Source organism: Zootoca vivipara, chromosome 7 (assembly GCF_965207765.1).
Source record: "Zootoca vivipara chromosome 7, rZooViv2.hap1.1, whole genome shotgun sequence".
Classification (NCBI taxonomy): Eukaryota; Metazoa; Chordata; class Lepidosauria; order Squamata; family Lacertidae; genus Zootoca; species Zootoca vivipara.
Genome location: NC_142590.1, coordinates 40,141,107 through 40,157,499, shown reverse-complemented (window position 1 = coordinate 40,157,499; position 16,393 = coordinate 40,141,107). Strand labels below are relative to the sequence as shown.

Sequence of the window (16,393 nt, the reverse complement as noted above, 5' to 3'; positions counted from 1 at the left end):
GAGTTGTTCGTTTCTCATGCATTTCTAAAAGGCGAACTGTCCTAACTCTGGTCCGACGGCTCATGAAAGGCAACTGTAACATCAGCTCCCCAGTTCGAAGCACAGTCCTGCAGCAGGCTTACTCTGATGCAAGTCCCTCTGCGTTCAGCGAAGCCTGTTCCCCAGGAAGAGCCCACGTAGGATTGCAGCCGTAGGCAAACTCAGTGGCACTTTGAAGGGGAAAGTCAAAAGTGGTGGGGAACTGATTCTTGAAAGGCCGGTTAAGTCAATTTTCAGCTTCATTCGGATCAACGAAAGGAGGAGGTTTTTTTGGGGGGGGGTAGTAATCCCCAAACGCAAACAAGCTCTTTCCTATCATGCGCAACAAAAACATTAATATCCTTCCACCCCAAGCTAAAGAACAGCTTGTGCGCATTGCAAAAAAAAAAGCACTCCATTCCTGCTGGCTGCTCCTAAGGATGACTACAACTCCCAGCATACATTGCTTCAAAGGCATTTTTCTCTATGTCCCTCTACCCCACCCCCGCGCACGTCTATCCTGCTGCGCTCACCGCATTGCATTGAGGGCTGTTTTATTGTCTCGGTAGGGAAAAACAGAAAGGAAGGACCAGGCTGCCCTCCGCCGCTGCCGCCCATGTTATGCAAACGACCTGCGCTTTCTTCCAATCGGGTGAGGAGGGCGGGGCCGTGGTCCCGTGGTCCGAGGCCTCCTTTCTCTGGGCCCCTTTCTACCCCCCACCCCACCCACACACCTAGCCGCCATCTTGTTCTTGCCGCGTGTTGCCTTCGGAGGGTTCTTCGGACTGAGGTGAAAACTTCCTGCTTGACCCCCTCCGCGCCCCGTTACCCTTGCGCCCCTCATCGTTCCCACAGGTCGAGATTGCGGTTCTTCCGCCCCACACTCTGCTGTGCGCGCGCGGAGCGCCATGGGCGGTGGGAGGGGCTGCTGCTGGTGGGCCGAAGAGAGTGGGCCTGGCAACTGGTCGCCTGGGGGGGAGCCCTGGCTCCGCTGGGAGACGTCTTCCCCGGGGTCCGGCCCTTGGAAGCAGAGCCCCCCCCCGTCCGCCACAGCACCCGTTCAAGTCCCCCCCCCCAGTCAAGGTTGGTGCTCGCGGACCCTCCTTCGCGGAAAACCTTCCCGCAACAGAAGCGGGCTTGCTGAGGACTAGCTCCACCTCCTCGCCCAAAGCACTTTAGGGCCAGCAGGATCCAGCACTGGCCTAGGTCGCACTGCACCCAAAATGTGGGTTACGCCTTGGACGGGGTTCCCATCCTTGGGCGTAGGACATGTGAGGGGGCTTCCCTACTGCCCCTTAGCGTACTGGGGGTGTCTCTTTTTGGAGAATAAAGGCCCTTTATTTCCTTAGGGAAGCCCGCACCCCTCCTCCAACAGGAATTGGCAGTGTGGAGCTCTTTCACCTTTCTGTGCAGATTTTACTGCTCGCTTAATATATTTCTGTGTTGGATCAGTTGCCATGTTTTAATTTTGGATACCTTGGTGTTTGTTTGTTTTTGCTCATTGCTTGCAACTGAACGTTCCTTTGTATCAAAGGTTGTATATTATCAGATTTGGATATAATAATAGAATAAGCATCTGTGAAGCTGCAAAATTCTGAAATAAGGAACATGCCTGCTGCTTCCAAAACTAAATGATGTAAATCTCCCCTTTCACAACTCCTTGATTTTAACATTCTCAGTATCAATAGTAAAAAATTTCTCTAATTCCAGTGAGGAAAATGGAGATGAGGCTCCTCTGCCAGAATGTTTTCCTCCATGCTGTGGTGGATTTCCTTGTTACCCAGTTCTATCCATTAGGTTTTCTTCTTCCAGGAAGTACTTTTGCTGAGTCCACCTCTTTTGTAGATTTACTAAAGGTTTTTTAATTCAAGGTTGAAATAAAGACCGTTCCTGTTGTGTCTTTCTCTGCTTCTACTAATCTGACCTCCTTTGTACTCTCAGGGTTGAATCCATCATGTGGCTCTCTCATCACATTCCTTGATAAAACAAATTGTGGCTTGTTTCTGAGAACATATTTCTCCTTTTTCAACCCATCAAAGGGATAGAGCTAGTGGGGGCCTTGAGAAACAAAAGTCTTTCCTTTTTCTTCCTTGCCAAATGCTCAGCTACTTGTTATTTTCAACCTGCAGGAATTCTGGTTTGCAAAGTATAAGCTGCTGATTTAACTTAGTTCTATTTAGTTCAATTGCAACATGACAACTGGTTATCATGGGTTAGAGAATAAAATGGCACACCCCAGCTTTAACTTTTCCTGAAGCATGCACATGCTACTTGATATGGAATGTCATATTTTAAAATGAAATGAAAATGAATCTGACCCATATCCCAAAGTAAACACATTGCAGACCAAAAATAGTGTTGGGTTTTTAATAGTTACTTGACTTATGTGTTGCTGCTGGTTGTTAACTTTCTCTGTCCTGGTCCTAGACATAGTTGCATCTTTGGGTCTTAATAGTGAGCAAAAACATAGATCTAAGCAAATGTTTCCATAAATCTCATTTAAGGAGATAAAATATGGGGTTGATTGGTCAAGTGTTTGTACATAAAGGGTGTGGTATGTAACATAGGAAAGGCTCAATGACTTGTATATTTTCATGATTTGATTGCTCTCTTCCTCATTTGTGTACTAGGACAAAATGCTCAAGTTGGCATTTCTATAATACAGTAAATGCATATTTGTAGTTTGTCTTCTGAGTACAAAAGCATAATGGGTCAGTTTTGCTTGCATGTATATGTGTTTCGGATTAGGGTTGTGTTTTTAGGGCCGCAAATTATTTTATACACTTTGGCCCCTATGGCTGATATTCAACATTGTGCTGTTATGAGCATTCTCTCTATGCAAGCATGTCAGCTTGCCAGATGGAACAATTCTCTCGCCTTGCCCTACACACTACTTTGGGGTTCTCCTGACCCTTCCCAAACTAATTTTAGGGGGTTCTAAGAGGGAGGAGTGGGGGGAAAGCCTTGTGCAAGTGGAAGTCCTTGGCAGGGCTTCCGCTGATGGAACATGTTAGGTGAATCCCTTCCATCATAAATATTTTCAGAAAAAGTGAGCTTGCCTTGTAGATTGATAATTCTAGAGTCTCATCTCCTCTCAGCATAAAGGTCACCAGGTAGCCTTGGACAAGTAAGTCACTGTCTTTTAGTGTCATTTACACCACAGGATGGTTTATGAGCCACAAAATACTGCTCTGAGCTCCTTAGTGAAAGGGTAGAATATAGATGTAACCAACGTGGGTGTAATAGGCAGTTTCCAAGATTCATTCTTTGTCACATGCTCCCATCTTCCTGATATACACTATCATGACTAACAAATGTTGTGTAGATGGAAATGCACAGACCAAGATGTGGCACCATGCAGATAGAGGCAGGCTCAGTTCTCAATAGCTTCTGTAGTTCTGTGTGAAAAAATAAACAGTTCAGTTTGGGACATGGAGGGCAAACATTCCAGATATAGGGATTGTCCTGTCAGATGTCAGATTTAGCATGTGTGCATGTACATGCACACTGGTATTCCTAAGCATGCCTTTACTTTCTCTCATGAGCAAATGGCAGCTGCTCATTCCTATGTGGAGAAGTAAGTGCTGGGAACCATGATATGGAGACTGCAAAACCAGTTACCAGCTGCAGGGATGGGGTAGTGTGGAAAGCAATATCTCTTCTTCTTGAAGGCAGTCCAGGGGCAGGAATGGGAAGAGCCAACATGATTTCAGTGCTTTTACACATACACACACACACACACACACACACACACACACACAGAGAGAGAGAGAGAGAGAGAGAGAGAGAGAGAGAGAGAGAGAGAGAGAGTTTGAGGAATTGGAAGAGAGGTAACATCTTTTATTGATACGTTTGTGTGTGTTTATTGATTCGTTTGTGTGTGTTCAGATACAGATGCTTGGTATTTTGAAAGACAGTGAAGTAAAAATTATTAAATAAATCTGAATATGTTATAAGCATTTATGTTGTATGTATGTATTTTTCAGATAAAGCACGATGAATCAAGAAAAGCTGGCTAAACTTCAGGCGCAGGTCCGAATAGGTGGAAAGGTATGAATGCAAGAATATAACTTCCCCCCACTCCATTTATAATTATTGTATATGTGTAAATTGATATAATATAAAAGTAATACAGTACATATGTAAGTATTTTCCATAGTTTAGGGTTTTGTAGGGAATGTCTGTTTTCCTCAGGCTATTGCCCATTCTGATGTGCTCAGGCCGTTTCCATAGCTGCCAAGTTATCCCTTTTTTTAAGGGATTTTCCCTTATGCTGAATAGGCTTCCTCGCGAGAAAAGGGAAAACTTGGCAGCTATGGCCGTTTCTGAGTATATAGCCCTAGTACTGGTGGCTACATTCTTTCGAGAAGAAAAAGGTTCATGTTATATTCTTGAACTGTTTTCTTGAAAGATTAGCATTTTTTTCTACAAAGGCAGCATATTTTGTAATATTGAATCAGTTTATCTTAGGTGCCTAAGGAATTGTTACTGGTATTTGGACACAGTATTTGGACAAGGCTGAAAAGAGGAAGGGCAGCAGAAATGGAATTGGTCCTTGCAGCAGGAGACGCATTGTGGTCTGAGGACCACCACCACCTTTAGCCTACTATTTTGCACCCTCACGTTGCCTCCTTTATCCCCTATGAAAACTGTCACTGAATCAAGCCTCCCTTCCTTGGGGGCAATAAGTGAGATAATTTGTGGTGGAAAGTTAGAGTAGGATTATACAAACTATACATTAGTGAAACAGGTTCTTGCCTAAAAAAAACCCCTCCTACTGCAGTACATGTATTACATTTTAAGGTACTTTGAGATTATTTTGTTGTCTTTGATAAGCATTTGTGTTAGATCCATTTTTCTTCCTCTAGGAGCAATGATTTATTTTCTCCATTCTGTTTTTTAGGGTACAGCTCGTAGAAAGAAGAAGGTAGTCCACAGAACAGCCACAGCTGATGATAAAAAGCTTCAGAGTTCACTCAAAAAATTGGCAGTAAACAATATTGCTGGGATTGAAGAGGTACATCAGTATAAAACATTTTCAGTCATATCTACGTGATCCCCCGTAACTGATCACAGGAATAATGTGAAATCTTTCTGATTTAAAATGGGAAATGCCTGACCTCTGGCAACCTTACCTCATTTTAAATGAGGTGTGGCTCAGAATTTGTTGTGATTTCAGTGTGTGTGTGTGTGTGCGCGCGTGCGTATTGTGTGAGAGATCCTTTGATAAGACACCTTTTGGAGTTTCATGCATGATTTCCCTTGTATGACTGAGGACATTCGTTTCATAACTTTGTGTGGGATGGTGCAGATATTACAGAGTCTGAACACCCATGGAAGGGGCAGTTTGTGTGACAAAATACATACCCAGTCCACTTCTATCTTTTCTACCTTGCTCTCTCAAGATTCAACTTGGCATCTGATGAAGTAGGCTGTTGGCTATGAAAGCTCATGCCAATTTGCAATAAAAAGATTTCTAAGAAGTAATCTCAAGGTGCTGACAAATATGTATCTCATAATAATAGTAATAATAATAATAATAATAAACTAGCGCAACTTCTGTATTACATAAATCAAGGTATTTTCATTATGAGAATGAGCAATAGAAAGTATTGGGCTCACACACAGCCTCCTTTGCCCCCCCGCCCCCCATCCCCTTGTTCTAATATGAGGGAAGAGTAGAAGTGTCCTGTTCTGGCTTGCAGCACATTGTGGTTTGTCCTCAAAACAAGGATACACACAAACCATGGTTTATCTTCACCTCCTGCTGTGCTTTTTGGATCTTCACTTGACAGCACACTATGGGTTGCTGCAAACTAGAAGTAGAAGCTTAACTCTCACCTTTTGTATGAAATAAGAGAGAAGGGTTGGAGGGCATGTGCAAGCCTGACGATTGGCACTGCTCATTTTCTAAAGGACAAACTGTGTTTTGACATTATGTCTGAATTAAGATACATACAAGATGCAAAGTTTTAATTGGAAAACACAAGTCAGATTGTTGCTTAACTGTGATCCTGGGCACATTTACTTTGAAACAAGTTCCTTTGAAACAAAAGGTTTTATTCTAAGTAACTTTACGTCCCTTTTCTAAAGGCATTTTGTATGAAAGTAACTGGAGTCTTCTAGATGAGTAAGTAGAATCTTTTTGCCCCACTACCTACAGGCAGAAATGCTATTATGTGGAATGGTATTATATTTGTTTACAATATGGTATTATAATTCCCCCCCCCCAAAGTAGCATACATAGAGTTTTCAGGCAGTCTTCCATCTAGAAACTGGCTGGATCCAGACCTCCTTAGCTTCAGCAGGGTCCAGGCTATGATAGGGAGTCATTCCTTCTACTAGGCAAGTTGCCTTAAGCAGATGTTTGAGAGAGCAGGAAAACAGCTGATATCCTGCTGTAACAAGTCTTGTTACTGTGTTTGAGTGTTTTGGCCCACTTCCAAAGGACAGCCCTGTTCTGTAGTGGTCACAGTGTTCTGAAGAGGGCATGATGGACCTCAAGATGGTCTGGAGAAAGAGTATGGGTGGCACTTGGACATGGTGTCTATATAGGATCAATATATAGGAGCATTAAACAAAGGGAAGAGTGGAGTGCTATCCAGGGCATACCCATCATTTAAACCAATTTGAAAGTCATGGTTTCTCTAGAATTGTAGTTTTGTAGATCCTCAGAGCTTTTTGTTATTTTTGTGAGAAAGCTGAGGATATATCAGTGCAGTGGCATAGCTCAGTCTTTCACAATGATCATGTGCTTTTTCAGAAAAACACCAAATATACAACATTTCTGGACTAATATATAGTGCTCATTTTCAGACATTGGTGTGCACATGCATATCTGATTGAGCAAGGCATAACACACCCATAGTATAATGGTGTGCTTTTTAAGGGGGGAAAAAGCACCAAGTTTACACCATCTGTGGACTAATAAATAATGATCACTTATATAAAGTGCAGAAATTTTTGACTATGCCACTGTATTATATTAGTTTCCAGACTTATTGCAATTGAGGGAAAGGAAGGGCAGTTAAAACAGGTTTGAAACAAGTTTATTTTTGTATTATAAAGATTCCTATATGCCTTATGTTTCTTAGCTTTGAAGTGTAATCGTTTATGTTAGATGTACAAAAGTGTGATATTTACATCAAAAATCCAGAGTATGAAAGTTGTGCCTCTCATTTCTTTTTCTTATCTTCAGAAATGTTACTTTCCTTTCATATTTTTTTTGGAACTGGCATGATTTAGTTAAATGCTTAGGAAGCTGATACAAAAGTTGCGTGTTAATCTGAATTCTTATTGCTTTACAAAATCTTACACTTCCAACTGATGTAATTTTAAATTATATACATTGATGATAGTGTTTATAAATCTCTTTTGCAGTTAGTCAGGCCTAAAATTGGGTGTGCAATTCCTTAGAGTGGATGCTAACTATTACAAAATAAAAAAGATCTTGGTGGTTCTTTTCTTCCTTGATAGTTCTTTTTTGAATATTAAGTAAGATGCATGAATTTTAATAGATCTATGTTTAAAACAGGTGAATATGATAAAAGATGATGGAACAGTTATTCATTTCAACAATCCCAAGGTCCAGGCTTCGCTTTCTGCAAACACATTTGCAATTACTGGTCATGCTGAAGCTAAACCAATTACGGAAATGCTGCCTGGCATCTTAAGCCAGCTGGGTGCTGACAGCTTAACAAGTCTCAGAAAGTTAGCTGAACAGTTCCCAAGACAAGGTAGGTATCCCTGTCCGAGACATCTCTCCTGAAGATTTAGAAACATGGGGCTGGTTTTTTTTCATCCTTGTTTGTTAGCATAAAATTCCTGATCAATAGTAAGGGTCAGCTTTTCTTACTCTGAGTAGCTTTTCTTGTGCACAAGACTTTCTGCTTTTTATTACACCACTCCCCCAGGCATTACTAATTTCACTAGAGTGTTTCTAATAGTATAGAACTCTGCAATTCTGTGCATGTTTATTTAGAAGTCCCACTGTGTTTAGTGGACATTGTTGATAGATAAGTATGCATAGGATTGCAGCATTTACTTAATAACAAGTTTGCCATAATTTCCTTATTATTGTTAATAATAATAATACTGTTATTATTATTATTATTATTTGTATACCACCCTTCACCTGTAGATCTCAGGGTAGTTCAAACATAAAAATAAAAGATAAAAACTTAAAATAAATAATAGAACAAAGAAAACCCCAGACCAATAAATCCACCACCCGCTCCCTTACTTCCCTCATTTGTAATAAGTATATGGATACCTTGTATTGCACTTCCATTTATTATATCATGGATGTGGGCTTTGTCCTTTCCCCAGACAGTTAACTAAAGGCTTCTAAATGTGGGGAATGCTTTAAAATTTGCATTAGCTAACAGATAGCTGTGTGGATGTACTTTGGAGCACCATGAACAGAATGTTGTAATAGAAGGAAAAATGAAGGTTTGGGGTATAACCTGAGTGTTGAACTTGTGTCTGATTAAAAACTGTATAATAATTGTCAGTCTGATTAAAGACACAACACAATCCTCTGCCTGCCTACTCAGAAGTAAGTCTAGTTGAAATTAGTGGGCCTTGTTCCCAGATACATCTATAAAGGGAACTATCACAGGTGCTGCTTTTCAAGGCTGGCAAGCATTGTTAACCCTATTTTGTCCTCATAGCAATCTTATAGGGAAAGTTAGGCTGAAAGATAGTGACTCCCCTGAGGCCATTTATTGAGTTTCATAATGGTACATTGAAAGGTAAACAAGAGTTCTTTTTATTATTTTATTTATTAGATTTATATACTGCCCTTCATCATAAGATATCAGGGTGGTTCACAGAATAAAATCAGTTTTCGAACGTTTCGGAAGTTGAACAGTCTTCCGGAACCAAGGTTCCACTGTAATATTCTGTGTATTGGTTATTCTGTGTAAAAAAGAAATATCACCAGTTGTGTGTCTGCTGCACTACTTATAAAGAGGTTTTATTCAGTCAGAACCAGTAATTGTTGCCCATAAACATTTGAGTGATAACTTCATAGAAGTTTGCAAAAATAATGATTCTTGTAAATTTCTGCTTGTAATTTATTAATTTTCCACTGCCATGGTTTGCATAAAAAACCTGTTTTATTTGCAAAGTTGCACTTCTTTTTTGTGCCGTAAACTGTGACCTTTTCCTTATGCATGCTGAATTTGTTTCTTAAATTGATAGAAGTTTGTTAATATATCAATAATTGTATTTTCTTTTCTAGTGTTGGATAGCAAAGTACCAAAATCAGAAGATATTGATGAAGAAGATGATGACGTTCCTGGTAAGATTATTCTGCTTAACCTTTAAATTATTTAGCGTGTATCTGCTTGACTGAGCATGTGACAATGTTTTCATTAATTTGAGAATCTACATGGTGGATTAATCACAGATACAGAGGGAAAGTGCTTAATAAGAATTGCATGCTGTACATCCTGGAGCACATAACTGTCACGGGACCAACCCCAGGAAACCACAAGCTTTTGCAGAAGGATTTGTATCAGCTGCTGTGCTTTGGTTCCTAGAGACTTAGGCACCTCTCAGATGGGGTGAGAAACTTAACTAGTGGATTTTGTGAGGGAATAATATTTTAAGAACAAGCAGAAAAAGAGGTTTACTGTAATGAGTAGGGGGGGGCTATTAATGGTTATATCTGTGTTGTATAATCTGTCTTTCAAAAGCCTTTTAAATATTGCTCGTTACATAAATGTTGGGTTGAGTTTGAGTCATTTAGCCCCCCAACTTTTTAGAAGGGTCTCACACACGACTGCAATCATTTTGCAAATAGATCTAGAGATTTCATGAAGCGTAGCCATCATTGGTGAACATTTGAGATATTAATATTAGGCAAAATACAGGTTGCGTTTGTTGATTGTAGCTCAGAGGTCAATTGTCTATAAGCCATAGTTGTTATCTCGATTTGATTAGGGGTTGCAGTTCCATGCATCCTGACATGGGGGTGAGCTCTATTGTACGTGGGGGGAGGGGGGCTTACTTCCTTGTAAGCAAGCATAGGATTGTGCTATAGATCATTTTTGTTTAATGCCTACATGTTTGCTGGCATAGCAACAGATGCCAGCCTAGGAGCTGCCATGTTGCCCAATAGCAGGCATAGGGAGAAACTAACAGGATTATTTTTCCAGTGCTGACCAGATGTAATTGTAAGTCACCCCATAGAAATACTAGGGCCTAGTCACGGTTAAACAAAAGAGAACGTCTTGTAATTGCTTGAGGTTTTGAGATAAAAATGATGTAGGAATAATGTTCATTATACCATAGTCTTTTAGATAAAACATACATTTTAATAAAAAACATTTCTCTTTGGCTCTCCTATTGAATGTTACTGTATCATACTTTCCATGTTTTTCAGATCTTGTAGAAAACTTCGATGAAGCATCAAAAAATGAAGCTAATTAATTCATTAATAGTTCTGGAAGTTGACATGGACTAGATTTAAGAAATCAGCTGTGTGGTTCCAAAGTTTTACAGAAACAGTGAACATTACCCGTTTAATAGTTCAATAATATAAAATATTTTGTATTTTAATTATGCTGCTTGTTCAGCATTTCCTGTTGGTTGATTTTTGCATTTTGCACTTACTCCCAGGATCTACCTTTTCAGTTAAAAAGGAAAAAAACAATACATTTTCAGTGCAGATTAAGGGGTGTGTGCATGTGTGTGTATGTGTGTATGTGGCTTTGCGTACAGTGGAAAGGAAATCGGTGAACAGATCTATTCGACTTTCCCTTTCCCCTTGAAAGTGGAAATAAAATGAGTCTTTAACTTGGTTAAAGGAACCTTTATTGTTGCAACCAAACAGTTCACATACAATAGTGATAACTTAAGTCTTGCTTGTCTACATTTCATGAACTCCAGAAACCATTTACTAATTAACATTTGAGTTTAATTTTCTTCATTAACTATTGTATTTGCATTTGTATTCCTCTTCCATATTCACAGTGTATATGTGCAGTTGCCCACCAGCCTCCTTTTGATTCTAAATTGTACCAAAGACAGGGTATTAATTAACAAACATGTTTGTTGCAACATTTTAAAATATATATATACTTAAGAGCTTGGTTTTCCCCATCCCTTTTAAAACTATTCACTCATTCACCTTAATATTTAACTTGGGTTGCATTCACATATTATGGAGTAATCTACTTTGCCTTGGATAAACAGCCTATCCTGTGAAGTCCTGCCTGTTTATGCCAAGCAAGTGTCAACCCTGCTCTTACGGCATAATTTTTGTAAAAATCTGTAAGAAGCCTGATTATATTCTTGTTTTGGGTTTCTGGGAGAAGATAGGAATGTCCTAGACTTTAAGGTTGGAGGCTACAGTCTACTCAAGTGGTGAATCAAATGTCTTGGTAGCTTCTCTTTGGTACAATTAGCTGTTTTTCAAACACACCTCTCTTCAAAGCGTTGAATGCTGTTTGACCCTTTTCATCTCAGATAAGCAGTGCCTGTGGGCATATTTTCCAGTAGTGTTGCTTACTTTTAGGGGAGTCTGTCTCATATCCTGTGTTTTTCAGTAGGAGAAAATAATTTTATTGGAAGAGGTAAAACTGTTGTGGATGTTACCAAACAGCTCCCAAGAGCATATGAGCCACTATCTTATTTCAGGACACTAGAATCTGGAAGTGTAGTTTGGATTATACAGAACGGAGAAGGAAAGTGCCATTGCTTGTATTGTGATGTGTTTTGCATAAATTGTCCAGCAAAAGGCTTAAAACATTAATTTTGAGGTTTGGAGCCCGTTATCTGCAACCTACTTTGGGTGGATACAATGGTTACAGTCACTTTTGAAGAAAAAAAAGCCCTCCTCTGGTGGCGCAGAGGATAGTGGCTATATCACAGGGTACAGTGCAGTATTTTCTGAACCTTCCTTCAAACTGCTCAATGTGAAGCTCTTCCTAGCGGTTCTTCAAAGGTGATTGGTGTAATGCAGTTGAGCATCATTTTAACCTTTGTCAAGGGCAGCTGCAGCGCGGGAAAGCCATCTTTCTTACCTTTCTTTGGTGTACTTTTGAGACATATCTGCTTTCTGTGTATATACACCCAGCAACTATAAAGTTTGAGGCTATCAGTATGTCAGCATTCTAGTGACATCAAGCTGAACCACAAAAGCAGAGCTTTTAGTGGTTTGTCACCTGGACTGCTCACTTGATTTTATAGATTTGTTTGGTTTTCTTGTTCTATTTTATATAAAACGTGGATCTTAATAAAATAATTCAAAAGAGGCAATGTTCCCTCTTGTGTGTTATCTCCTCCCAACAACAACACTAATAGAGGGACAAATCGTAGTTACAGGTGATGCTTTAACCAGCAGTACACTTGCCATGCTATATTTTTGAATATTTCTTCTTTCTGCACATGTGCAAATAATAGGCATAGTTCCTTTAAGCATATTTGCTGTCCCATGAGACAGCAAATGAACATGTAGAAACATTTTTTGCAGAGAGCTTTTACTGATCAGTATGGCTGAAGCTCACATAATTTCAGTTATTCTGTCCTTATAACTAGCATTTTTAGTGCAGCTGTTAATAATTTACTTAATGAAGATCTGAAAAATTAATTTCTTGTCCAGAATTAGGAAAAACTTCAGAATAGTAAAGGGCAGGCATTTGGAATAAGTTTCAATTCCTTTTACCAACAAAACGCACACCCACAAATCTCCAGCTTTAAACTTTCCTTTTGCCAATTTATTTGTAATCCTTATTCATACTTGTGTTTGGAAATCAGCGATTATCTTGCATAGTGATTACTTTTTACTGTATGCCAAGAACTGTTGACCACTTAATTGTTTTTTGCCGACGTTCTATAGTTTATTGAAAACCATTAAACTGATAATAACTGAAGACGTGAACTATTAAGACTGTTCTGATACCACCTAGTCTCCTTTTGGCACTTGAGAGCAACAGCCTACTGGAGCTGATCATCAAGGCAAACCTTCCACTTCCAGTGCTATGAGATGCATTGATTAGACACAGCAACACAGTTGTAGAGGGTTTGTTTGTTTTTTTGTTCATGTCAAATATTTGAGTAAATAATAGAATTTGTAACTCCCATAAAGTTTTCATTAATTTAGCAATGTACTGGCACCTATGATACTATGTAGTGTCTTGAAGGTTAAACAATTATTAAAGCAATTCATTGAAATATAAAATATGTGTTGCTGGCACCCTGATCTTAGACTTCTAAATGTTGAAGCAAGTCCTATTGACATGAATGGAGCTTACTTCTGAGTGTGTTTTATTTGAATCAAGAGTCTAATAAGCTGAATCAGTTTAAATAGGTTTTCCTATGACTCTTAGAACCAGGGGGCAGGATGCTGCCATAGGATGCTGAGAACCTCCTCTGAGTAAAGGGCTCCCTATACTCAAGAGGATGAAATGGGGGGTTTGGGGGAGGCCTCGGATCTGCTAGTTCCAAACCCTCCTTGTTCCCCTTGCACTGACTGTACTTATTTTCCTTACCATTAATGAAATTAATGAAAATAGGAAAGAGGTTGATGGGAAGAGGAAACCTTGCACACCTGCCACATTCTCCCCTGGTCACAGCAAGCAGGCAGGGCTATGGTTGTAACAGATACGCCACCACAGATCTCCTCCTTATGGGAACATAGGATTGCTCTGTTTGTTAGCATAGTTTAACCTCAGTGCAGAGAGCCATAATATTTTAAGCCCTCTGCAGAAACACTTTCGTAGTCCCACTTATATTTGAAACAAAGTATTAGATCATAGTACAGTAGACTCTCTCAGCTTACGCAGGGGTTACCGGGGTAGCCGATATAAAGCCACAATCGCCTATAGTCAAAACACACTCCTTACACCTCCAAACATGCTCAGGGTCACCGAACATTCTCCCTGCATCTCCCAGTGCTGTTCCAAGGTGAGTGAAATGGTGGGTAGGACTGCCGATGCCCCCCTCTTAATTTTTATGTGGTCAAATACATAAAGCTGAATTTGCACAAGTTAAATGTAAGTTGCAAGGCAACTAGTTAACTAGATTGTTAGCAGCTTGTTTCCCAGCATCTCAGTAGAATCAATACATGTTATTTCTGAAAGAATACATTATTTAGAACATGAAATTCTATTACAGTACAGTGAGACCTTTGGTCCATTTACTTCCAATGTTTCAGACGGGATTCTTTCCCAGCCCTACCTGAAGGACCCAGGAATTGAACCTGGGATGTTTTGTATGCAAGGTCTGGGCTCTTCCACCGAGATACATAGCCCGTCTGTAATCTGTGGAAACTCAAAAGAGCCAGAGAGCACATCTGGATACTAAACATCTTACTGCTGAAATCTAGTTGCTGTGCATTTTTCATGAAATGTGGTTTTAGGACAATATGGTCTGAAGAATTCCGATTATGCCCTGTGTTTATGGCATCACATCATTCTGCTAGCATAACACTGTTATCTGTGCTGTAGTAACTGCAGGAGAACTGAAGTACCGGTAGTTGCCTTCCTGTCAGCTGATGAACTTTATTTTGCCCTTGTCCATTTGTTTTATCTTGTGTTCCTGTTTCTTCAGGAAGAAGAAAGGAAAGTGGGTTTAGGGATAGAAAGACAATATAGACACTACACATTTTGAAAAGGGAGCAGAAGGAAAAATAATCATGTTTGTTGCTCATAAGAGCTGATACAAGTTATATATTGTACGGTAGTTAAGATCCTTGGATAGCTGTACATGTGCAAATAACACACAAAGCTACTACAAATAAAAGTGCAAAATTAAAATTACTAATTGTGTGTGTGTGTGTTCTTGCAGATTTATTTTCTGATTGTAGGAGAGGCAACAGGAAATTATAGGGACAGAACCACTTAAACCGTATAGAAACTTATTCATGTACTGTATGCTACTACAGCGGCAAGAATGTTACCCAAAAATGGAAAGAAGTAGAAGCAAAGGAAGAATGGATACAAAAACATGGGATATGCAGAAATGGTGAAACTTTCCGGAAAAAATAAGAACTCAATATAACAAACTTTTTATAAAAGAATGGAAATGGAGTATTGAATATTTATAGATAAATTGTAAACAGATAAGAACATTGGCAGGATTATTATAACAACCTGCAGTTTCATAGGACTATATAAAGTAGATGAATAAATGAACAAGTAAATTAGGATATGCAGAAGACATTAAAAATAAATTTAAAGAACTGCAGAAAAGAGGAAAGGAAGTCAAGTTTTGAAATGTTAAAATTATTGTTAAATTAGTGAAATGTATAAACCTGAAAAGCATACAAAAAAAAATTTTTTTAAGGCAACGGGAAGCATGGTGCAGATACATACACCACCAGTGCCTGTACAGACTTGCAAGTATTTTCCAACCTACATACCAGAAAAAGGGGTAGTAAAATTATGCTGATCCTGAACGGACACACTGTGGTTGGTGACATATACTGTATTAGCCATCATACATTGCTTTCCCAAATTACCACTAAAATATATTTTCATTTAAAATGATGGCCGTATATTCTGGATAAGTAGTATGTATTTGTATAATGTAGTATTGTATAATGTAGTATGTATTTGTATAATGTGGTAACATCTGAGGCAGATATGGAAGATTTTGGACTGCTTGGAGCACAATGTGACACCTGGGACGCAGGTGGCGCTGTGGGTTAAACCACAGAGCCTAGGGCTTGCTGATCAGAAGGTTGGCAGTTCAAATCCCTGCGACGGGGTGAGCTCCCATTGCTCGGTCCCAGCTCCTTCCAACCTAGCAGTTCAAAAGCACATCAAAGTGCAAGTAGATAAATAGGGACTGCTCCGGCGGGAAGGTAAACGGCGTTTCCATGCGCTGCTCTGGTTCGCCAGAAGCAGCTTTGTCATGCTGGCCACAGGACCCGGAAGCTGTCTGCGGACAAACGCCGGCTCCCTTGGCCTATAGAGCGAGATGAGCACCGCAACCCCAGAGTCGGACACGACTGGACCTGATGGTCAGGGGCCCCTTTACCTTTAGGGTTACATTAGTTCAATACATTATCCAAATGCCCAGGAATTTTTGCAGTAATATTAATGAATTATCTAGCCACCAGATCAAAGATTCTCAACATAAGAAGCACCTCTTGCAGCAAGTACAGCACCATTCCCCTAACAGTACTGCACTGGAGGCTGTAATTGTTGATCAGTGCCACAAATTCATGCAGCAGCGGCCTTTTTGCTGGCTTCACACTTCCCCAGGGGATTTGCACTGCATCTTTTGGATCCATATGATGTGGCTTGGTTGGTTGGCATCTATCTTGGGAGACTGGAGGAGTGTGCCTTTGTGGATAAGGTCAAGCTGTTGGAAGGTTGCAGCACCTGCCGTGGCTGTAGAGACCAATGTGGGGAAGACATGT

The 16,393-nt window shown here is 39.9% G+C and overlaps 1 protein-coding gene across 3 annotated transcripts; it reads left to right on the top strand.

Moving 5' to 3' along the window:
* Window positions 1-525: 525 nt before the first annotated feature.
* On the top strand, window positions 526-12,281 carry BTF3L4 (basic transcription factor 3 like 4). 3 transcript variants are annotated; one of them, XM_088674058.1, is made up of 6 exons: window positions 526-670; window positions 4,005-4,068; window positions 4,922-5,035; window positions 7,553-7,754; window positions 9,263-9,322; window positions 10,409-12,281. In XM_088674058.1, exons 2-6 carry the CDS (start codon window positions 4,015-4,017, stop codon window positions 10,453-10,455), a joined length of 477 nt encoding a protein of 158 aa, XP_088530184.1. In that variant the 5' UTR covers window positions 526-670; window positions 4,005-4,014; the 3' UTR covers window positions 10,456-12,281. The 3 variants fall into 3 exon arrangements, with proteins under 3 accessions (XP_088530184.1, XP_034978356.1, XP_034978357.1); XM_035122465.3 differs by lacking the exon at window positions 526-670 and adding an exon at window positions 758-808; XM_035122466.3 differs by lacking the exon at window positions 526-670 and adding an exon at window positions 758-873.
* The last annotated feature ends 4,112 nt before the right edge of the window (window positions 12,282-16,393 follow it).

What these genes read in the sequence shown, in the direction of transcription:
- BTF3L4 (XM_088674058.1), top strand. Translation starts at nt 4,015, where the DNA reads ATGAATCAAGAAAAGCTGGCTAAACTTCAGGCGCAGGTCCGAATAGGT. An exon ending in AGGTCCGAATAGGTGGAAAG is followed by an intron (nt 4,069 to 4,921) that starts GTATGAATGCAA and finishes TCTGTTTTTTAG; the next exon opens with GGTACAGCTCGTAGAAAGAA. An exon ending in AGAAGATGATGACGTTCCTG is followed by an intron (nt 9,323 to 10,408) that starts GTAAGATTATTC and finishes CATGTTTTTCAG; the next exon opens with ATCTTGTAGAAAACTTCGAT.